General features: G+C 41.1%; 1 protein-coding gene across 1 annotated transcript in view; it reads right to left on the minus strand.

The window, feature by feature from the left end:
* Positions 1-10,186, minus strand: part of LOC126298247 (glutamate receptor ionotropic, kainate 2-like) — a 415,381-nt gene extending 405,195 nt beyond the window's left edge. Inside the window, exons 1-2 of the mRNA XM_049989551.1 lie at positions 10,182-10,186; positions 9,913-10,093 (exon numbers count right to left, since the gene is read on the minus strand). Of these exons, the coding sequence (XP_049845508.1) occupies positions 9,913-10,093; positions 10,182-10,186 (186 nt within the window). The remainder of the gene's footprint in view (positions 1-9,912; positions 10,094-10,181) is intronic.
* Between the last annotated feature and the right edge of the window lie 15,346 nt (positions 10,187-25,532).

The raw sequence follows: 25,532 nt of genomic DNA on the forward strand, positions 1-25,532 counted from the left end.
ATAGATAGTGAATGAGTTCAGTTGTTGCCCAGTTTGAAAGTAAAGATCTCAGGCTATGCAATAAGCCTGTATTAAATTTATTCTAAGGTACCGGAGGCTGATACTCGTGCTCCCCCAATTCTTCTGAATAGTGTTCATTAAACCTACAGCTCTCTCTCTCTCTCCAACAGAAAAATACGATTGCAGGCAAATCGGAAATCAAAGTCGTAGAGGTCGGAATTCCTCAATGTACCGTCTTGTCATCACTTTTATTTATAATCTACGCCAACGACATGCCAGCGATTGCAGACGATCAACTGGTACATATCGCTGATGAGACTGTGTACTTTACTAGTGGACGCTAACATAACCCCAGCATTAGAAGACTTCAGACACAAGTGAACCTCACTACGAAGTGGTGCAGTCATAACAGGATCAAAATTAACTCGGACAAAACAACGGCAACATACTTTAGCTAAAAACGTCCACAACTAGACAGGAACCTTACTGTCCAAGGACAAGGGGTAACACGGAAATTGACTGTAAAGTACGAGCGTTGTTCGGAAAGTAAGGAACGATCGGTCGCGAAATGGAAACCACAATGAAAATCAAAACTGTTTTCTTTGCACATTTAGTTACACCTTCCAGGTACTTCTCTACTTAGTCGCCGCTCCGAATTACACATTTTTCGGAGCGCCATACAAAATTTCCTACACCATCGTCATAGAAGGCAGCCGCCTGTGCTTTCCGATAATTCTCTACGCTGGTCTATAGCGCGTAGCCTGCGTCCAAGTATTGTCATCGTATCCAGCGTTTCATGTGAACAGAGATGGTACTCAGGACAAGCCAATTAGAGGTATGTTGTGGGTGATCGAACACTTTCCATCGAAAAGGCTGCAGGAGCGTCTTCACTGTCCCTGTAGAGTGCTGCTGATTATTGCCATGAAGAAGTGGGTGCATGGCAGTTGTGTTAGGTGGGCTGCATTCAATAAGGCGAAGCCTCTCAGCGGGCCCTCCGACTTGGAGGGAGACATTGTTGTTCTAGGCACCTTTACTCGCCCACAGTGCGCTCGCAAATGAAAAGAGCGTCTTGATGCGATCGATGGGCCTACTAGAGACACTGCCCAAAACGTCTGTGAAAAGCCTCGTCAGATTTTCTCAGTGGATTCCATTTCACGACCGATCGTTCCTCACTTTCCGAATAGCCCTCATATTTGGGAGTCACACTGGATGGACACCATTTTTCTTTTCATAGAGACATACAAGACCTAAACATTAAAGCTTCTAACATGGTGAGGGAACTGACGCCACTATTCTGGAATAGGGAGCTCAACATCTTCATAAAAGGTAGACTTTACAAGGCAACGGTATTATAAAAAATCCTTTGTGGGAGAGCAAACATGGGACCTCCCTAGAAAGATTCAAATACAGCACATCCAAGTATTACAAAATAAAGTCCTTCGGTGGATGGAGCCTACTGTAGTAATGATCAAACTCAGGTACACAAAAACTCATAAGAAATTAGACTAACTCAGACACGTCACATGGCACGTCCGAGACGCAGGTACTACGAGAGCAGAACCCTGGCATCAGTGTAGAGTAACCAAGACATTAGCTGATAATGAAATTAGAAGTGTGACACTAGAAATAATGAAACAAACCCTCGGAGGCGAGACTTAAGGATCTGTGGCCCTTACAAGTCCTCCCCAATTGCGATAAATAAAGTGGTGAAAACTAAACCTTAACCTGTCACCGAGAAGAGAAGATCGCTAAAGAAAAGACGACGCTTTAAAAAATAAAACTTTAAAATTTAAAAACCAACACGTTATTATGCACCTGAAGATGATGAGATGCTCTCTCGTTGACATACTATGTAGCTTTCACAACATCATCCAATGCGACGCCTGTGTACCAGTGGAGCAGTATGCTCAGTATTCACCAACCTCAGGTACTGAATAAGAATGGACTATGCCAAAGCCAGTTGAGCAAGACGTACTACCTAGCAGGTACATGCGCCTTATCTCGCGTATGTATAGCGTATGTGTAGCCTTGCAGAAAAGAGAAAATTCCCGATTCTGTAATCGTAAACTGCAATATTTATAGCAGAGGGCACAGAGCCAAAATTAGGTATAACGATCTGGGGACTTCTCAACCTGGGTGGTAATCGATATCTTTGGTAATAGGATTTTGAACCGGTTACTTACTGTACACTGGTACAGTCGTCGTACATGAAGTGTGCTTGATAGTGAATGTGAAAGAGGATAAAGGTTTGGTGAAAACAGAAAGAACAGTGACTTACAAAACTTGCTACAACTTCATCAGAGTACAAGACATGATCCAGAATAATTAAAAAAATTTGCAGAGACTGTATATGTGAACTATTAACATAATTTACAAGTTTTGTTTACATTTTTCCTTCGGTTGGTATTCAATGCAATTTGGAAGACGTATCTTGTAGGTTGTTTATCAGACGAACGTATGCATACAGACTAATGCTAAGATACGTAGTATTTGTCAATGATTTTCCTGACTAATAAATTCAGAATCGTTACTAAACTTTCCAAATGAAACGGAGGCAACTGAGTTAAAGAAAGACACCCAGCATCAAAGAAATGTTTTACCAATTCTTGAGTATTTCTCATCCATCTGGAACACTTACCAGATCGCGTTAATATAGGAGACAGATAAAATTTAACCAGGAGCAATATGTCTCGTCACCGATTCATTTAGTAATACTACCAACAAAACAATGCAGCTGTCATCTCGACTATGTGCACCCTAGATTTGTCATTTTGGTTACAAAGTACACAATCTGTGTTTAATTATAAACTCTACAAGTATATGACTACTGAAATGCGTTTACATATATGGATAACTCGAAACGGCCAATTTTGTGGGAGCCTGGAAGTAATTCGGTCTTGGAACACGTGAAGCATTATACGCGGATCTGTGGTGGCTACGGGAATGAGATAGTGATTATAGCAATGGTTCCTAAATGAGTCCGAATCTGTGTTTCAGAACGTGAAGATGGTTGAGATGCCGAAGAAATCGGGATATAATTTCAAGTGACTAGGCATTTGATACAAAGTAGCAGTGTCTTGATTACAGAGACTCTGACAACATTAGAATTCAAGTTTACAGAAGAAAACAAGTAAAGTAATCATCTATCGCTGTCATCGACAAAAGCAAATTTCCTCTATGAGCTTAGTCAAAAACTGGTGCAAGTGTATCAAAATACAGACACTTGTGTAAAGTAGTACGCCTGCTCCTGTCATTAGCTCGAAAATCATGATTTTTCAGGAGACGTGCTTGAAGTTTCAAAGTTGTTGTAATTTTTGGGAAGTGTAACATCAAACTAACAAATTGCGCAGTTTGATCAAGTAACATTTGGTTATTACGTGGACTTGAATTACAGACTGAAATTCATAGTACATAATTTCTTGTAACTCTTTAGAATTATCGTCCTTCACTTATGACGTTCTTTCTGCTGAAATAATTTTGTAGGTTGACGTAAGTGGAACTGCGGTGTTACTGTTGATGCCAAAAAGAATGATTATCCAATGTGAGACCTGAGCTTCTCCTGGCGTAAACTATGTTCAAAGTACTTACGGGCATTCAGCTAGGTTGAATTTTCGACAACTGCCGATATTTCGGCGGATGCACCCTCCGCCATTTTCAAGCCTTGAAAATGGTGGAGGGTGCATCCGCCGAAATATCGGCAGTTGTCGAAAATTCAACCTGGCTGAATGCCCGTAAGTACTTTGAACATGATTATCCAAGTTTGCACTTGTGACAGTATTATTTTTCCCGCAATTGAAAATGAGAAGAGACACCGGTTATATCCAAGAAAACGAAATAATAATCATTACATTCATGGCATACTTTATTTACATATATTATAAACATTACAAAAAATTAATCGAAGTACAAACAATAGAGACTACAATTGCTCGTAGAATAGTTTTCTGGATTAATTGAAGCAGGTCGTGTTTCTTGTTGTTCTCCATTTGAGGTTTGTGTTAAAAACTCGATCAGAGTAATATTAACCTTCTTCTTTTTCTTTCTGATGATATTTTGTGTCACATTAAAGGTTTCATCCTTATAAGACGTTTTTTTAAAAAAATTGGAAGATGGTGACTCACGTTACACGAGGAGAATTTTCACTAATTATTTTTACCTGTTACATATTCAGAAGCCCCTTTCAGTTGCTAAGGCACTAATATAAAAAATACCTTCAAAGTTCTGTAACACTGAAGGATTTTCCAGTAATTTTAGCCGAGCTTATAGCTGCAGTGAATGACTCCGACATCTACATTGGGCCACCATTCAGCTGTCGTTTCACTTGGCGCTCGATTAACGAGTGCTCAGAATCTCCCCGATTTTGCGTGTGGTCTTTGATGAGATATTTATGGGTTATGCTTTTCATGCTGAGATAAGATACAGCGTAGAGGTGCAGAGCGACGATGAAATTATTCTTTTGCTGAACTGCACAGTTATCAGAATAAAAAACCAAGTCTTGGTCACCCGAAGCAGCTCTTCCATTCAAAAACTGAAGAGCTACGTCCAACGCATTCATCCCAAACAAAACATACACATTCGTTACTCTTGTGATCCTTAAAATTAAACATATTTAATTTAGACCTATAATAAAGAAAACTTGAGACGTCGACCTTGGGAATTTGCATAGCCGCTTGTATGTCGTACACTGCCACTGCAGCAGTGAGTTCGTCCTTATCATGCTTCTTGTCCTTTCAACACCATTCTTTCTCCAGTAAGTGTTAATCATAATATTCCTTTTTCTTCTCTCTCAGCATTATCGTAGGAAGAGCACGTTTCACGTAAGTCTTCTTTGGGCATAAAGAATGAAATGTTAAAATCTTCTGGAAATATCCGATAAAACAATAAGTAATTTACAAACTGTATCTTATTCTTTTTCTTCTTCTTCTTCTTCTTCTTCTTCTGCTTCTCTCTCTCTCTCTGTCTATCCCTCTTTTCCAGTCAGCCATGTAGTCTCTGTGAATATCCTCAATAATTTTGCCTTCGTCAACAAAATGTTTACTGATGTTGTCACCGCTACAATGACTTCGGATTTTTGGGATTTTATCGATTTTTTTTTTTTTTTTTTTTTTTTTTTTTTTTTTTTTTTTGCAATAACTCCCCTCAAATTTCCAACAACTTTCTTTTGGTTCCCATGTTTCCCTTTGTGATCCTCCTCAAACAGGGTAGTTCCCACCTTGTTATGTTTCTCCTGTATTGTCTTAATAGGACGATTGTTTATATTTCATGTGTTTTTAAAAACCAGTTTGCATATTCATACTTCCTGATCATTCAGTCGGAAATAAAAGGTGTTATTATTACTCTTCTCTTGCTCGTACCACCAACACACACACATACTGATAGTTCGGTTGAATGGGTTCCATATTATTGTGAATAAAATGTAATCATTGTTTCTGTACTTCATCCAACGCCCAATACGAAGTAAAAATTTGGGTCCGTTTCATCGTGTAAACTTTGCAGATCATTTCAACTTACACTTTTCTTTACACGGAGGTTGCATTTTCCTCTCGTTTCGGAATTTCTTGCCCATGGTGTGCATTTTGTAGGCCTTTCCACTGTTTCTTAATTTCTTATTTATGTTGCTTATCCGGGAATTCTCATTTCCTTTGTGCTTCACACCTTTGTTTAGTAGGCTGGATAAGATCATCGGAGCTACGACTTCGATGATATTTGCATCACAGTTACCTCTGTTCGAATTAACTTCACCATTAATATCGTTATCATGATAACGTTGGGTGGTACATACCTGGCATCAATTACATCGTCATCTTCTTCGAAAAATAAACGTAAACTTGGTCGTGAATCTGATCTCGAATCAACAGTTGCACTTCTTACTGTATTACTCTCAACCTCCAAGCTCGTAACTCATTTGGTGGCAGCAGGTGTTACAATCCCTTAAAAGTTAAAAATGTTGTATTAGATTGCAGAACTGGTTGTTACAAGGTGTAATGAAGTGGGATATAATTTCGTAAAATAATGAAGCACATAATAAGATACCACTTTCTTCTGAAGGACCTTTCCGAGACACCGAATTGGTATTCAGTTCTACAGCAGAAGCTGATGAGGTACGTTTTATTTGCCATTTCCTCACATTTCCTACTCGGTTCTTGAGGGCCATTAGCACCATTTTTGTTTCTTGAGTGCGTGATTGCATAGTTCTCTGACTGGAATACCATGTGAAGTATCTCACTCATTCATAATAATTTTTCCAAGTCTATTTGCTGCTTATTAAGTATTAAATTTCAGTAAGTTATCAGAACAATACTGACATAAATATAAAAAATTCAAAGTAAAACATGAATACTAAAAACCACTTAGTGCAAGAGCGTCATAACAACACTAACTTCTAAAACTAATGATTAAGAAACGAATGCTTGATAGTTACAGCAACGTATTAAAACAAAATATGGGCACAATGATACAGATTATTTTCTGCAATAACACCTAACATCAAATAAGTCAAACGCTACTCATTCCAGTTTTTTTATGCACAACGTTATATCTTTAAATAAGAGATAGTGCATAATGAAGAAAAAGATATAAAGCGCACTTATCTTCAGTAATACAGTCACAGCACGAAACATGTCACTGACCCACTACTGGGATAATACACTGTTGCAACTAACACACCGGAGGAAACGTAGTTTGGACAAAACAATATTACCAGCATCCTGTGATTAATCTTAAAAGCTCAGATATGACACTCAACCACTTAAAACTTCGCTTCATTGCCATTGCACTGTACTAAATCGAAAATCATGTTTTTTTTTTTTTTTTTTTTTTTTTTTTTTTTTTTTTTTTTTTACTGTGTTGCACCAAATGAGCGAGCGGTGGAAGGTGAGATCTAGAATTTACAATAAACATACTTTATTGCTAATTTGTTTATTTTCTATTTCGTCATGTTGGAATTTACATTTGGAATATCCCTCATAAGCAGGTAAGTCACGGACAAACTGAAAAACACCAAACCAGAGACAACGTTTTAGATGTATGTGCATAATTAAGTCTCCTTGTCGGTAGGTAAGCATTTTCGATCATGTTTTCTCATATGCAGCACGTCAATTTTTTATTCTCGTGTATTGCTTTCCCCGTAAACATCGAGAGGTGGGCAACTGCGAATCATATATGTTAGGAACATGACGCGTGAACGATAGTAAGTTACCACACTGCTTTTACTTAGTCAATATGTATCGATCATGACAAAGAACAGAAATTAAGTAACATCCACAGAAGCCACCAACTGCTAAGAAAATGTCGAAATGTCTGTAGAGCATGCTAACATATCGCAAACGATTTCTAAAAGCTATTCTTTTTCTAAAAAATAAGAAAAGGAAAAAAACAGTGAAATATCTTTGAATATTATTATCAACTGACAAAACGAATAAGCCTTTAGAGAAAAAGCATTTGCGACAGCTGTGAGTCTTCGAAGAATAACATGGTTATAACATGGATATGAAATGGAATAAAACAAGTAAAATATTAAGGTGGGAGTGGTACGTACCGACTATTCGGTATAAAATAGATATCCATGTTAAAGTAACCTCTTACTTTAGTCTGATGTACGAAACCTTCTCCACAGAGATATGGTTGCAATGAAAATTTTTGCAATCGACATTAAGATGATCGGAAACGGATCACTAACTCGGACCTGGACTAGCATCAGAATTAGTGTTGCAGTCTTGTTGATGGAACCATCCCAGTAGTCACCTAAAACGCCTTAGGGGAAACCACATAAATCTCGATACGTTCGGTAGGAGGGCGGTTCAAATCCCTGTCCGGCCATCTATAAAGGAGAGGTTCCTTTGGAAAAAAAACGCGGCTAGCTGGCATCCCCATCCATATCCTTATACTATCTGACATAGTACTCCTTTTCTAATGAGCCCATGGTCATCCGAGTATTAAACACAAATTATCCGCCCTTGATGTTTAAAGTACGGTAACCCAGCACGTACCGAATATGGGTCTAGAGTTTCAACCATTACACTAGTTCCTTCCATAGAGTAACATTTCTGCCTTTTATACAACAAAACCAGCAGAGATGGTGACTCATTACGTTCCTTTTCTGGAACTGATCAGTCTTGGTACTAGTGATGTTGTGTGTTCTCTACATTATGCTTCTTTAATTACACGGTTAAAAACATAATTTTATAGTGATGCTATATCCACTTCTTCTTTATCACCTTTCCTTCCATTATAAACACTGCAGCTAAGGACAACTAGTTGCCACCTCAACAAACATTTGATGATATAAAGTGTACAACATGTCAATTTTTCTAATTTGGAAAGCGTCGAAATAATAGTCAAATGTACTAGGAGGCCTTCATTTTTCGGAGGTGTTAAGGTTCATGCTGACATTTCTGTGCACACTTAATAACTGCAAGACATCTAATTATGAACCAATATATAGCATGTGCTGCAGAGGAATGATCGAAACTGTACATTTAAACAAAAAGTTAGCAATTTATGAACGATGGTGAGTTTAAGTGTATACTAAAAATTCTTTTCTCCAAATAGACTCTCAGTTCGGCATTCATTAAATTTCTTGAAGATCTCTGATTTTTTTAAACATGAGATTACTCTAGATTGCTGATTTCTCAAAAGGACAATAAGGCTAAGAATGAAGACAGACGATTATATATGATAAACGAGTATTACACCACGGTAATTCAGATATAATGTCAGCGCCAGTTTGTAATGTGATGCATACACAAGTCACAAAAAATCTAGGTGAGTAGAGTCTCAGAGCATGTTCGCCACAAAATTTAAGATCGGACAAACTTTGTTAGAGGTTTGGAAGGAATTATGAGGAACAAAAACAATAAGTAGTAACTAAGTCTCAGGATATCAGTTTATTTCTTGAGATATAATAAGAAGTCACTAATATTAGTCTGTGCTATAATCAGGATGAAACAGTGTGCCCGTTATTAGCAACGCTGAAATACAAGCATTAACGCGACGTATGTATTTCATGAGTAAAAAAGAAAAAAAAGGACACTGTAAGATAAACTGTTTTATCTCTAACTGGCGGTACCTTCTAGATCACAGACGACTTTTGTGTCGAGCTAAAGATGCAAGAATTAAACAACGAAAAACTCGTACACATGTGCATTTTCAACTTCTCGCGGCGCAATGAATAGTCCATTAAATTTAGGGCATGCAGCTGCGCAAATAAAATTTCCTCCACTGATATTTCGCCCGCGTATCCTCACTCTGAGGATGGCCGGACGGTACGCGGCCTAAATATCAGTGGAGAAAATTTTATTTGCGTGGCTGCGTACTCGAAATTTAATGGACAACTCGTACACAGTTTTAATCGTAAACAGCGTCACATTTAGATTTAACTAGCTTATAGCTTGTTAATAACCTCACATAAATACGTATAACTACCGTTTGAATGCATTTCAGTCTTTTTGATCTGATGTCAGTGTGATATTCTTGATATCCCACGAATTAATTAAGTTTCAAGCTTAATTAATTCTACATTAACTCAAAATTTGGTACGTCATGGTTCAAATGGCTCTGAGCACTATGGGACTTAACATCTTAGGTCATGAGTCCCCTAGAACTTAGAACTACTTAAACCTAACTAACCTAAGGACATCACACACATCCATACCCGCGGCAGGATTCGAACCTGCGACCGTAGCAGTCCCGCGGTTCCGGACTGTAGCGCCTAGAACCGCAAGGCCACCGCGGCCGGCGGTACGTCATGCTTTTATAGCGAATTTTGACATCGCTGTTTAGCGAAGAGTAAAGTTGGCTTAGCAGACAGCTCTCCTCTGATTCAGCGATCTATCCATATTTTTATTGAGCTTAACTTTAGCAGACATAATCTAAAAAGACGTGCACAAACGAAAAAACCCACACATTCCTTACCTGGGAAATGAACTGAGCTGCAGGATGAAGATTTATCTGATAATTTCGAGGCACTGCTGGGCTGGGATCCCACTTGGTTACTATCTGCGGGATTTCCAGTGTATCGCAGATGGAGCGCACGATGTCCATGGATGCAGAGTGTCGAGGCCCGATAATGCCCGATAACCCAGTGCTCGTGAGCCTGCAGACTGAACAACACCATCACACATGAAATCAACTGGCTAAGACCAACATGACATGAATCAGAGCACCTGTTTAACATAAAGTACTGCATGATTGAAATATATAAGAATGAGACTGCCGCACACAACAGAACTATTGACAAAATTGGTACATAAACACCAGTGAAAAAATAGCTCACAGGTTATGTTGTGTTATGAAGAATATACGTATGTGGAGACTGAAATGACCACAATGTACAAACGCTCCTCACATACGTTTTTCTTCTAAAAAGTCAAGCACACACAATTAAAAGTCAGGCATTTGAAGAGTTTTCTATACTTTGGCTGTTAAGCTGATACAGTAGACAGTTACAGAGAATTTCAACTTAATGTAGACTACAACAAGAATTACAAGTAACATATACAAATAGCTCTGTTTGCGATTGGAGGTACATAGGATTGCGTGATTAAGAATAAGAATGGCAATATATCTGTTTTTATTTAGATTAGAACAAAGTAATTCACTGAGTATATTATCAGAATGTGAAACTTTTAAGAGAATGGTATGATGACATAACACACAGCGTGTCAGTATGAACAGGAAGGTGAAATTGTTGATTTAGGGTGGCAGCAAATGTCTGCGATGTGCCACTAAACGCACTGTCTGTGGTAGTTGGATACCGTGTCATCCAGCAAAGCAATTTCAGTTCTCCACGGTAAGAGTAGGAAATATATAACGTTTGGATTGGCATGAGGAAGGTGCATAGCGTCAAAAGTGATTATCGGTGGCACTCTAGTTACCGTGCGCCACGATTAAAAGTTGATAATTGTTCATTCAGAAATATATGTTTGATATATCTGTGTTCATTGTAATTTTTAGGGACTCGTCGGCAGCGTTCCTAGCTAAACATCAGGTAGGCCATGTTTTAATCATTCAAAACAGCTGAAATTTAAGTAGAGAATGAGAATTTCAAGTGGATCAATGCTAAACCTCAATGACGTTTGAAACTATTTCATTGAGCACCAATAACATCTCACACAACGTCGTAGATAGGGTAGGTAATTCACCGCCTGTACGTAAGCACATGGTATTATCTGGCGTCGGCCGTCAATTCCGCGTAACAGTAAAAGCAGCGGGTGGCGGGAATGGCCTCGTGGCGGTAACAAATATCGGAGCAGATTCACTCATCATATGCGGGCGCGTGTGTGGCAGTATTCCACATGAGCGTCATGACTACAAAAGATACGTGCTGACTTACACTGATGAGCCTAAACGTTATGACCAGTAACGATTGCGAGATTTGATAGTAGCTTGGAGCACTGATACCACATGACGCAGTATGGAGATGAATGGGGTATCATTCTAGTGACTATACGCGCCGCAAACAGGGAAATGCATTGACATAAGCGACTTTGACAAAGGGCACATTTCTTGACACAGAGCCGGTAGTAGGTGTAAAACACCGTCAGAAATTGTACTAAATACTTTCTCCGAAAATTATTTTGAGCACTTAGTTCAGAACTCCACTAGAAATGTAACTGGTTGTCATAACGTACTTGGCGCAACAAATATTCCTGAACAAATAGGGAACATCATGACAGATACAGGGATTAGTGACCACAAGATCGTTTACAGCGAGACTGGCCACCGCAATAACGAAATCCACCAGAAGTAAACGCAAAACATGTCTGTTAAAAAAAGAAGGGAAAAATACGTTTGAAACCTTCCTAAGAGACAGCTTCCAATCCTTCCCAACTAATTATGTAAGTGTAGACAAGATGTGGCTTGGATTCAGAGAAATATTGTCTGAGGCAATTGAGAGATATATACCAAATAACCCGATAAAAATGGTGCTGATCCCCCATGGTACACAAAACAGGTCAGAAGTGTTGCAGAAGCAACGGAAGAAACATACCAATTATAAAATAATACTAAATCTCCAAGACTGGCAACGTTTTATTGTACCTCGAAACGTTCCGCGGACTTCAATGTGAGATGCTTTAAATAGCTTCCACAATGAAACTCTGCTTCGAAATCTGACAGAAAATCCAAAGAGATTCAGGTCGTACCAAGGCAGGGCACGATCAATACCTTCACTGCGCGATGACAATGGTGATGTTACTGATGATAGCACCAACAACGTGGAGTTATTAAACAGTCTTTAAAATTCCTTCAGCACAGAAGATGAAGCAAATATTCCAAAATTCGAATATAGAACAACTACCAACACGAGTAACGTAGGAATAGATAAGCTTGGTGTAGCGAAGCAGCTTAAAGCACTTAAGGCAAGTCTTCCGGTTCAGACAGCATACCAATAACGTTCCTTTCAGAGTTGCTGACACAGTAGCCCCATACTTAACATCACGTACAACCCCTCGCTCGATGACAGATCTGTACCAAAAGAGTAGAAAGTTCCATAGGCCACACCAGTACTCAAGAGAGTAAATAGGTGTACCCAGTTGAAATGCAGACCCATATCAAGAACATCGATTTCCAGTTGGATTTTGGTAAATATACGGCGTTCGAACGTTATGAATTAAATTCAGGGTAACGGTCTATTATCTCACATTCAGCATGGATGCAAGAAGTATGCGTCTTGTGAGGCTCAACTAGCTCTTTATTCCCAAGAAGTAAGGAGTGCTATCGACGGGGGGGTTCTTTAATTGGTTACATATTTCTAGATTTCCAGAAGGCTTTTGACACCATTCCTCACAAGAGACTTCTTATCAAATTTTTTGCATTTGGAGTAACTCTTAGGTTGTGCGGCTGGATCCGTGATTTCCTCTAAGAACAGTCACAGAACGTAGTAATCGACGGAAAATCATCGGGTAAAACAGAAGTGATACCTGCGCTCCCCAAAGAAGTGTTATAGGTGATGCGCTATTCCTAACCTACATAAAGGATTAAGGAAACAATTTCAGCAGGCCTCTTAGATTGTCTGCAGATGATGCTATCATTTACCGTCTAGTAAAGTCATCAGAAGATCAAAACAAATCGCAAAATGACAGATGAAATATATGAATGGTGCGAAATGTGGCAATTGTCTCTCAATAAGTAAAAGTGCGATGTCATCCACGTGGGTACAAAAAGAAGTCCGTCAAATTTCGATTGCACAATACATCACACAAATTTAAAGCAGTCAATTCGACTAAATATCTAGCAAATATAACTACGAACACTTTTAAGGTTGAACGATAACATAGATAATGTTATGGGTAAGGCAAGCCAAAGACTACGATGTACTGGGAAAACACTTTGAATATGCAACAGCTCTGCTAAACAGACGACCTAAACTATGCTTATTTGTCCTCTGCTAGATTACTGCTGTGCTGTGTGCGATCCTTACAGATAGGATTGACGGAGGACACATAAAATGTTCGAAGAAGGGTAGCTCTTTTTGTACTGTTGCTAAACATGGGAGCGTGCGTCTCAGATGTGAATAGCGAGTTGGGATGGCTTTCATTAAAACGGAGGCGTTTTTCGTTGCGACCAGAGCTTTCCCCGAAACATCAGTCAACAACTTACTCTTCTTGATGTGAAAATATTTTATTGTAACGAGCTTGGATAGTGAAAAATGATCATCACAGCAAAATAAGAGAAATCAGAGCTCGTACAGATAGCTTTAAGAGTTCACTTTTTCCACGCGTTGTTTGTGGAGCGGTAGAGAAATATTCCGAAAACGGTTTGAAGAACCCCGTGCCAGGCACTGATGTGCGAGTTGTAGGGTTGTCATGTAGACGTAGAGGTTATGTGCTTCTAGGATGTGTTCAGCTGTTCGAGTGCTATTGTCGTGAACATCTGTGAAAAGAACGGTGAAAAAAATGGTTCAAATGGCTCTGAGCACTGTGGGACTGAACATCGATGGTCATTAATCCCCTAGAATTTAGAACTACTTAAACCTAACTAACCTAAGGACATCACACAACACCCCGCCATCACGAGGCAGAGAAAATCCCTGGCCCCGCCGGGAATCGAACCCGGGAACCCAGGCGTGTGAAGCGAGAACGCTACCGCACGACCACGAGATGCGGGCTAAAGAGCGGTAAAACCCTGAGCAGACAATGCATTCTATGTCAATGTCTCATGACAGACTGTATACTGAACGATAGGTGGCGATGTCTTGAGGATCTGACGCCAGGGTCAGGCACAAGTGTTTGGGAGCACACTGTTTAGCAACGACCTATGTGTTCCCATTTTGATCACACAACATCATCAGTTACGACTGCATTTGGATCAGGATCATAGAGACTCGACGGTGGATCAATGGGAACGTGTGGTTGGCCGGATGAATCAGGTTTCCTTTTACGCTAGGTCGACGATCGTGTTCAGAGACGCCATACAGACGAACGGCTGCTCGAAACATGCACCGCAGCACGGAAGCAGGACGGTGGGGCTGCATTTTCACCTACGTATCGTCCACAGCTCGTAGTCTTGCGGTAGCGTTCTCGCTTCCCGCTCACGGGGTCCCGGGTTCGATTCCCGGCAGGCTCAGGGATTTTTTTCTGTCTCGAGATGACTGGGTGTGGTGTGTCTTTCATCATCATTGACTCGCAAATCGCCGAAGTGGCGCCAACTAAAAATGACTTGCAATTTCGCTTGGAGTCTCCCGGCCAACAATGCCGTACGATTATTTCATTTTACCTGGGTACCAAAGGGACCTGTGGGAGTAATGGAAAAATTATTGCAGACCAATACATCCCTTCGTGCTTGATGTCTTCCCCGATGGCGTCCTCACAAATCACCAGTCCGTAATTTACCGGACATTTGTGACTTGTGCATAGATATCTGCTGCCACATACCTCTGGAAATCGACTAAATACTTAACGAATACTGTCGACATCAAAAAAATCATAAATAAATGGCATAATACAACAAAAAGAAATTGAAAATGTGAATCATTTCCCAAAACGCGTCGTGCAAAACATAAACAGAAAGAAAATCGTGTCTCTCAGAGGAAAATACTTATTTTACTAAAAAAAACATCGTTTTTACAGTTTCTGGCTTTCATTAAACATTTTAATGGATAAAACAATGAGAAACAATTATTACTTTACGTTGTACATCATGTTAACTTGCCTGAAAACGGCTATCTAAGTGCGCCAGTACCATTAAAATTGGTCTAGAAGTAACTGAATTACTATAAGAGCCACAAAAGAAATGAATTGCAAATGTTTGGTAGCAGAATTGGCCTCACACTAGTCACAGATCTTCATTTTTGTTATATTCGGTGTCGTCTTCCCACACCCACTTTATTACAGATTTTTCATTAATATAACCATGTTATCTGGAGATGTAGCATAAGCACTTAATTATTGTGCAGTGCATATGACTACTAAACTTTTCGACCTACGAGTTTAATTTAGTCATTAAAAACAAAGCTTTCAGCTTGAAACATTAATTTGTATTAACAGTTTGTTTATTGTGCCACGCATGCTGTAGTCGCCACCCTGATTGGAGTGTCAAGACGGGCGTAAATATCCTCCGAGTGCTCATAACCGGACATTAGGAGGCTCGTTTCAGTCACAAGGAGTTCAACTGCCTTCTTCACCTTGAGATGTGATAACGCTCAGGAAACGTAGAATTCTCGCTTTCTTTCACAGGTGCCCAGCATTATCAGAAACAGTCGTGGCGTGCTCACTGTTGTTGTTAACAAAACCTACCACTATCTACTTGCAGATCAAACTGCATACAAAATACCTGTAAAATCAGAATCGGCGGCGTTATGAGAGTAGACATTTAGAAGACATAAAAAGAATTTGAACAACTTAATTACATGTAACGTAGGCACGCCCATATCTATCTGAACTAAGCTGTGTGCTCTTCATAGTCTTGTAAGTAACGATACCAGGTTAACACCACAAAAGAAGAGAAGAAATCGCCGGCAGAGATTATGGATAGAGAGACATGGTGAGGTTTTTGCAACATTATTCACGATTCATAAACTAAACAAGACGCGAAGTGGAGGTATTCGAGATACTGTTGTTTGCTCAGTCTTCAACCACAAGACTAGTTTAACACAGCTGTCCATGATACGAGATATTACACGCAATAAAATATGAATAGCCTTATTTTTCAACTTTATCTTAAGGTTATATTTAGCATATTGCGAAGATGTAAAAACGTGTAGGCGCGTGGTTCTCTGGTGGAGGTAGGTGGAGGTGCAGATGATGCAGGCAGCCAGTGGTGATTGATGAAATTTATTGACTTTCTTGTTAGAGAGGCGTAATAAAAGCGCGCACACGGAAAATAGATATCGCGCAGCAGGCGCTGACTTCCACTGGGGCAGGCTAGCGTAGACGCGCAATTCTCGCCTACGCAGCTCTGCAGCGAGCGGCCTTATTTAGATGCACATTCCAAGCTACTCCGTAATGCTGTCAGGCGACGGCGCCTTGGCTCTTGTAACTGTGAGGAGAGCGGAACGACCTTCAGCCTAGCAATAGTCGGCAGTGTTGCGTAGTGTGAAGCCCAAGACCGTTGGCTTGAGAGCGGCGGCTGGTAGTGGCAGACCCCAGTGGCTCGGGACAGGGTGGGTCTAAATTCGACCATCGCAAATCTAAGCAGCGGCTGTACCACCGGGCTGACGGTCCCATCAAGATGGGGGAGGAATGTTGGCGGCTTCGGAGCAGACTGCGATTCGAAGTCCAGCTGTACCCAGGATTAGCCTGGTCGGATGGCTAGATTTTATACACCACACGACAGGTCTGTTTGCTGAAAATGACACGTAAGGTGCTCAGCAAGCGCAGCCGAAACGTCTTCAACGCTGGTTATTGACCCAGCGGTCGGGTCGTGGTCCTGGAGCTGCTGACATGACGTAATGCTGAGCCAGCGCGTGACAGCAAGTGCCTCGATTATGGCATCGAGTGCCAGCCACTGTGGCCGAGCGGTTCTAGGCGCTTCAGTCCGGAACTAAGCGGCTGCTACAGTCACAGGTTCGAATCCTGCCTCGGGCATGGATGTGTGTGATGTCCTTAGTTTGGTTAGGTTTAAGTAGTTCTAAGTCTAGGGGACTGATAAATAAAAATGTCGTATGACGAGGGCCTCCCTGCGGGTAGACCGTTCGCCTGGTGCAAGTCTTTCGAGTTAACGCCACTTCGGCGACTTGCGCGTCGATGGGGATGAAATGATGATGATTAGGACAACACTACACCCAGTCCCTGAGCGGAGAAAATCTCCGACCCAGCCGGGAGTCGAACCCGGGCCCTTTGGATTGACATTCTGTCGCGCTGACCACTCAGCTACCGGGGGCGGACCTAGGGGGCTGATGACCTCAGATATTAAGTCCAATAGTGCTTAGAGCCACTTGAACCATGGCATCGAGCCCTAGGATACCATTACAATATCTTACATCGCGTTCTGCAAGGCTGATCTTTGGAGATAGGCCTTATTCTGTACCTCTGCAAGTCTAAAACTAAATGTTCTTGCACTGAGGCTGAGATGTCTTACGCTGATCTCCATGCATGGATGGAAGGACTCGAATTCGTCGTCCTGCAGGGGAACAGCTGCCTGACATCTGTACTGCGGGACTGAGACAAGCTGGCAGCGGTTCCAATACACTCTGGGGAACACTCACGTGGAGCTCGTACAAGGCACCATGGCGGGGTTGCAGATCACGTACACCAGTTTATGACGATCATGTTTCCCGATGGCAGTGGCGTTTTCCAGCAAGATAATGGGCCATGTCACATGGCTGAGAGTGTGATGGAGTGGTTCGAGGAACAAAATGGCGAGTTGCAATAGATGTGCTAGCCTCCCTAATCTCCAGATGTGAGCCCGAACACACACATCTGGGATGTGATTGAACGTGGCGTCAGAGCTCATCGCCTCCCCCCCTCTCCCCCTCCGAAATTTTGGGCAATTAGGTGACTTGCGTGTGCAGATGTGATGCCAACTATATCCAGCGACCTACCAAAGCCTCATAGTTTCCATGCCACGACGCGTCGCCGCTGTTATCCGTGCCAAAGGTGGACTTAACGACTATTAGGTAGGTGATCATAATGTTCTGGTTGATCACTGTAGGTACTCACTGTGATGTGTACACCATTACAGTGACTGCACGTTGACTGTGACCCAGAAAGGTGAGTTTTGATAGTTTTCGTTATTTAAGATGTCTTTAGCCTTCACCTCACCGAGGTTGTCCTTTCAGTGGATCACTGGATTTTGGTGGCCTGCTTCTGAACTACTGGAAAGAGGGTGGGAGATTAGGCTTTAAGGTCCAGACGACATTGAGGTCATTAGAGACGGAACATAAGCGCGGAAAGTTACAAGGATGGAGAAGAAAACAGGTCATGCCATTTATAAAGCAATCATCCAGCATTTGACTGGAATGGTGTAAGGAAATCACGGAAAACGTAAGTCTGGACGGCCGGACGTGGATCTGAACCATCGTCCTGCCTAATGCTCAGCGCCACTAAACTCGGTTCCTAAAGTACTGAAACGACGCTAATAACGAATGTGGGTGGGTGCATTGGTTTGCCTTAACACCAGCGTAAGGCGTACTTTCTTTTCTTAATGAAATACTGCTCAGTTTCGTCTATAAGCTGCGTGGTAACCACAGCAACTGACGCAAACCAACAGCCAAGTCAGCAATGATTAAACTGGGCAACAGGAATAGGGAAAGAGTCAAGACTCATGCAACACAATGTGTAAGAATTTCAGCTTATGTTCGCACCAAACAGAGATCAAATTTAATCTTCAGAATGAGTTTTCAATTTGGAACGTAGTGTGCATTAATTTTAAAATTCCTGGCAAGGAAGAGCCGCATGCAAGACAAGAACTCGACCCCACAACCTACGACGAGAATTAATGTAAGTTAAGAAACAGCGTTACATTATTACTCTCCACAAACTACCTGTTAATTATGAGTCTCGGCTACATCTACATCTATCTCTGAGATTCACTATGGAGAGCGTGGCAGGAAACAATCTTTATTCTACCATATATTAAGGTTTTTTCCTGGTGATTTCGTGGATAAAGCTCGGAAAGAATGACTGTTTTCACGCCTCTATGCTACCTGTTTTTGCGTCATTTTAGCTTCCACGATCTCTACGGTATCAGTACACATTGGACTAAAGAATATTGGCAACTTATGCCCTGAAAGACGGTTCTTCAGTTTCTAAGCATATTCTCAAGAGACGTATGACACTTCTCTTCTAGCAACTACCAGCCAAGATTTTCAAAGTTTCTGCTGTACTCCCTTGCCAACAACCAAACAAGCCTGAGACCATTCGCATCGCTCTTTTCATATGAGCTCACTGTCCCCTGCTAGTCTAGCCTCATACTGGTCCCAAACACTTCAACAGTACCGTAATGGCGAGGTTTGGGGCCGGCCGCAGTGGTCTCGCGGTTAAGGCGCTCAGTCCGGAACCGCGAGACTGCTACGGTCGCAGGTTCGAATCCTGCCTCGGGCATGGATGTGTGTGATGTCCTTAGGTTAGTTAGGTTTAAGTAGTTCTAAGTTCTAGGGGACTGATGACCACAGATGTTAAGTCCCATGGTGCTCAGAGCCATTTGAGCGAGGTGTGGTTGGCCACTACGGTGGGTGAGAGAACTAAGTTAATAACGTTAGATACCGTTAGAATACCAACCTGGGCGGAGAGTGATTACCTAGTTGCAGGTTGATTAATTCAATATACATTTTATTAGTGAAGGAGCTACAACAATCGTGGCGTCACTCTGCGATGGCCACACCCTGAAGACGGCTGGTATGAAGGCGCTGATGTATCCGCTGCCGCTGGTGTATCCGTTATGCGACAGGACACAGAGGCGAATGTATAGGTTGGGGAGAGTGTTCTAGAGCATTAAAAAACACATCTCGGTCCGCTGGATTCCGCAGGCTATGAAATCTGCACGCACTACCACAATAAAACTACAGCATTTCCAACCGCGAATGCCACAAGAAATTTATACCATCGCACCTTGCGTCGGATACTATAAGACTGCTTGACATCAGAGGCTTTCCCAAGATAATCGCCGCCTGCTGCCGACTCTGTCGATAAGCGTAGCCTCTCTTGGGCTCTGGCTCCAAGTGACGTGCCCTACACTGCTTAAGGGAACATTGTATGTCCTATGCCGCCAATCTGAAATTATCGAATTTTGTGACCCATTTTCTTGGAAACGTTTTAAGACACTAACTTACAATTTTCCATAACTATTGAATGCATCTCTCTAGATACACTGAACTAGAATTATTGCTAAAATTGTATTGTGGGGCATGTTATCTTTTGTTTTTCAAACACTCTTTTTTAGACAGAATTTTGTAAATAAATAAATATAAAAACAAAACAACTCAGGATACTTTAATTATTCTAGTTCCATATGTGTTGAATCTCACACTTGGCATGCTGTGAAAATTTAACGTCTCCACGATCAGTACTTTTTTAGAAAACGGGTCATTTATTGCAAAAAATGTAGTTCAGAGATATTGAGGTATAAAACCCTTTTTTTTAGAAATTCTTATACAGACTGACATTTTTTGTGTCTTTTGTGCACTCGTATTGCCCTGGCGCATAGTCTGTGTCTTCTTCAGTGTCACAACAGCCCATTGTTTGCCTCCTCCTTTTCTTTCTTGCTTCTTTTATCATTTGGTGAGCAGCTAACTCTGCTTCACGTACAGGAAGCTCATCCAGTTCCCGCATTCCTTTAGCTGTGCTCTGTCCAAATCTTATCCCTAACTTCTCTAGAACCTTAAGTCTTTCACAGTTCCCACCATTAAAAGCTATTACAGCATCAGACACTGCTAACTTTAGAGTCATAGGACTAACAAATATATTTTTATGCACCACACACCAATACTGAAGGACTCATTCACATTCACGCAAACACTTCTTTAGTAGCCCAGGATTTGCCAAATCTCTGTAAATACGTTTTATGGCCTCCATTTCTGCCAAAGGAAGAGAATGTTTATGTGTAAATTCATGCAGGGTGTCAGAAAATTCAGCTTGCCTCTATTTAAACCAAGAGCCTGGTGGAGGTGGACACAAAACATGACATAGCTTTTCATCGGTTGATATTCGATGAAAGAAAGTGCTCCACACAGCTCTTTTCATGTTCTCTAAATTGTAACAGTTATCTCTGATGATCTTCCCAAAATATTCCTGTAACTCATCAATTACTTTGTCTTCCAGCACATTTTATTGTCTTGCCATCAGACAGTTTTGTGTTACCCAACTTGGTTTTTAGGTTATGCACACTTGTTCCCATCCTTTTCTTGACATGTCCTACACACTCAAGGTTTTATATTGGAACATCATATGGCTTACTGTTTTGTACTGCAAATGAAAGCCTTGCTGTCACCATCACCTAAGTAATTCACAAATCTGACACCTCTCTCCTTCTGCGAATGCTGGAAAATGTTAACTGCTCCTTTTACCTCCATTCCTCCACTTGTGCCACCATAATTTTTTATACACTGCTGCTTATGAAGTAACCTGTTCTTCTGGTTCTCTGTACAACCTTGGCAGTACTTACTGAGAGTCGCGCGGGATTAGCTTAGCGGTCTGAAGCGATGCAGTCATCGACTGTGCGGCTGGTCCCGGCGGAGGTTATTTTATTTATTTATTTATTGTTCCGTGGGACCAAATTAAGGAGAAGTCTCCATGGTCATGGAACGAGTCAATACATGAAATTATAACACGATATTAGAAACAGATAAAATGAAATATAAAAAAACATATTCAGGTGACAAGTCGTAAGTTTAAATAAAGAAAATCAACAATGTAACACTGGAATTTGCTTAATTTTTAGCTCTTCCAGGAGCTCCTCGACAGAATAGAAGGAGTGAGCCATGAGGAAACGCTTCAGTTTAGACTTAAAACAGTTTGGTCTACTGCTAAGATTTTTGAGTTCTTGTGGTAGCTTATTGAAAATGGTTGCAGCAGAATACTGCACTCCTTTCTGCACAAGAGTCAAGGAAATGCATTCCACATGCACATTGGATTTCTGCCTAGTATTAACTGTGGGAAAGCTGCTAACTCTTGGGAATAGGCTAATATTGCTAACAACAAACGACGTTAAAGAAAGTATATACTGAGAGGGCAATGTCAAAATCCTCAGACTATTGAATAGGGGTCAACAAGAGGTTCTCGAACTTACACCACATATAGCTCGAAAAGCCCGTTTTTGAGCCAAAAATACACTTTTTGAATCAGAAGAATTACCCCAACAAATAATACCATACGACATAAGCGTATGAAAATATGCGAAGTAGGCTACTTTTCGTGATGAAGTGTCACTTATTTCAGATACTGTTCTAATGGTAAATAAAGCAGCATTTAGTTTTTGAACAAGATCCTGGACACGGGCTTTCCACAACAGCTTACTATCTGTCCGAACGCCTAGGAACTTGAACTGTTCCATCTCGCTTATAATACGCCCATTCTGTTCGATCAAAATATCGGTTCTTGTTGAAATGTGAGTTAGAAACTGTAAAAACTGAGTCTTACTGTGATTTAGCATCAAATTATTTTCCAAAAACCACGAACTTATTTCATGAACTACAATATTAGATACTGTACCAATATTACACACAAGATCCTTCACTACTAAGCTGGTGTCATCAGCAAACAGAAATATTTTTGAATCACTTGTAATACTAGACGGCATATCATTTATATAAATAAGAAACAGCCGTGGCCCCAGCACCGACCATTGGGGAACGCCCCACTTAACAGTGCCCCATTGGGACTGAACATCACTAACACTTGCAATATTGCGGAGAATTACCTTCTGCTTTCTGTTCTCAAAGTAAGAGGCGAACCAATTGTAAGCTGCTCCCCTTACTCCATACTGGTCCAACTTCTGCAGTAATATTTTGTGGTCAACACAGATAAAATCCTTCGTTAAATCAAAGAAAAACACCTAGAGTTCACACCCTTTTATTTAATCCGTCTAAAACCTCACAGAGAAAAGAGAATATAGCATTTTCAGTTGTTAAACCGTTTCTAAAACCAAACCGAACAAAAATGACTCTGAGCGCTATGGGACCTAGCATCTGAGGTCATGAGTCCCCTAGAACTTAGAACTACTTAAACCTAACTAACCTAAGAACATCACACACATCCATGCCCGAGGCAGGATTCGAACCTGCGACCGTAGCGTTCGGGCGGTTCCAGACTGAAGCGCCTAGAACCGCTCGGCCACAGCGGCCGTCCAAACTGAACATTTGACAGCAAATTATGTGAATTTAAATGCTCCAGTAACCTTTTATATACAACCTTCTCGATAACTATAAAAAACACCGATGGCATGGAAATAGGTCTAAAATTGTCAACATTATCAATGTCTCCCTTTTTATAAAGTGGCTTCACTACCGAGTACTTTAATCGGTCAGGAAACCGACCACTCCTAAAGCAAAAGTTACAGATATGGCCAAGTACTGGGCTAACATAAATAGAACAATATTTCAGTATTCTGCTAGGTACCCTGTCATATCCATGAGAGTTCTTGGTCTTTAGTGATTTAATTATTAACTCAATCTCCCTCTTGCCAGTATCATGGAGGAGCATTTCAGGTAACAGTGTCGGAACACTGTTTTTCTAAGCGCGCTATATGATTCCCTGTTGGGACTTGGTTTCTATTTAGTTCACCTGCTATATTCAGAAAGTGATTATTAAATACTATACATATATGCGACTTATCAGTAACACGGACATTCCCACTACGCACTGATTCTATATCCTCGACCTGTCTCTGCAGACCAGCCATTTCCTTTACGACTGACCATACGGTTTTAATTTTATCCTGAGACTTAGCTATTCTATCTGCATACCACATACTTGTTGCCTTCGTAATAACATTTTTAAGCACCTTACAATACTGTCTGTAATGGGCTGCTGCATTTAGATTTTGCCTGTTTCTAACGTTTTGATATCATTGCCACTTTGTTCTACAAGATATTCGTATCCCTCCAGTCAGCCACCCGGGCTGCCTGTTTGTGCTAGTACCCTGTTTTGAACGTTCTAACGGAAAGCAACTTTCAAAGAGCACGAGAAAAGTCTTGAGAAAAGCGTTATATTTATCGTCTACTGTATCAGCGCTATAAACATCTTGCCACTCTTGTTCCTTGATAAGGTTTACAAAGGTCTCTACAGCAACCTGGATCAGCTTTCCTAAACAGCTGATGACTATACTTAACACGTGTTGCAGCACAAAAATCTTTTAGAGTTAAAATTTGTGCATCATGATCTGAAAGGCCATTCACCTTTTTGCTAACATAATGCCCTCGTAATGAGGAATGAACAAAAATGTTGTCTATGGTTTTTCTACTGTGCCCTTGCACTCTCGTTGAAAAGAATACGGTTTGCATAAGGTTATATGAATTAAGGAGGTCTACCAGCATCCTCTTCCTTGCACAATCACTTATACAATTAATATTGAAGTCGCCACATATAACTAACTTTTTATATTTCCTATAAAGTGAACCAAGAACCTCCTCTAGCTTTAGCAAAAAATTTGTGAAATCGGAGTCTGGGGATATATAAATAACAACAGTAAGAAGTTAAGCTCCGTTAAATTTAACCACGCCTGCACAACATTCAAACACCTTTTCAGTGCAGTACTTTGAAACATCAATTGACTCAAATGGGATGCCGTTTTTCACATACATGGCTACTCCTCCACACCGCAAAGAGCTCCTCGAAAAGCTGCCAGCCAACCTGTACGCTGGTAAAGGAAGCCTCTGAATTATCTCCTTATTTAAGAAGTGTTCAGATACACCAATAATTTTTGAGTCAACATCTATAAGCAGTTCAATAACTTTATCTCTAATACCTTGTATATTTTGGTGAAATATACTAATTCCCTCATCACTCGGATACCTAAGCGTTGTCAAAAGTATTTCCTTTGTTAGAGAGACTTCCCTTAAGCAGGAATACCTATCAGCTGACTTCAATCTAAAAAAGGTGCACCTCTAACACCCACTACTGCAGGAATTTTCCCATGAGTGATCCCATCAACCCCACCTATGCTCTCACCTATAAGCTTTGCCAACCACCCCTTCCCATACCTGATGAGGTGCAGGCCGTGTCTAGTGAAACCCGTCCTGCTGATAGACTCCACCGACACCACTGCAATGTGACCCATGCTTTCTGTCATCAGCGCACCCACAAGTCTCATGTTATTACGCCTGACGGCTGTATTAGGATGAGGCCGATCGTGACGCTGAAACAGTTCCACGAAATGCACATTCGTGTTGCCAGTCTGAATGGCTGTCTTTTCCAGGTCACCATCTATATCACACTCCCCATCCCTATCAATACTATTACCAGCTCCACCCACTATCACTACCTAATCCTCTTTAGTAAAATCCCTACACAACCCCTCTATGTTAACAGTCACCTGAGCCAATCCTACATTAGGCTTCACAATGCTGGTGACCTGGTACTCACTCCCCAGCACTTCCTGCAACTGCTGGCCTACACCACTGCCGTGAGAACTACCTAACAGCAGAACCTTCTTCTTCC

The sequence above is a fragment of the Schistocerca gregaria genome, chromosome X, assembly GCF_023897955.1.
Source record: "Schistocerca gregaria isolate iqSchGreg1 chromosome X, iqSchGreg1.2, whole genome shotgun sequence".
NCBI classification, from domain to species: domain Eukaryota; kingdom Metazoa; phylum Arthropoda; class Insecta; order Orthoptera; family Acrididae; genus Schistocerca; species Schistocerca gregaria.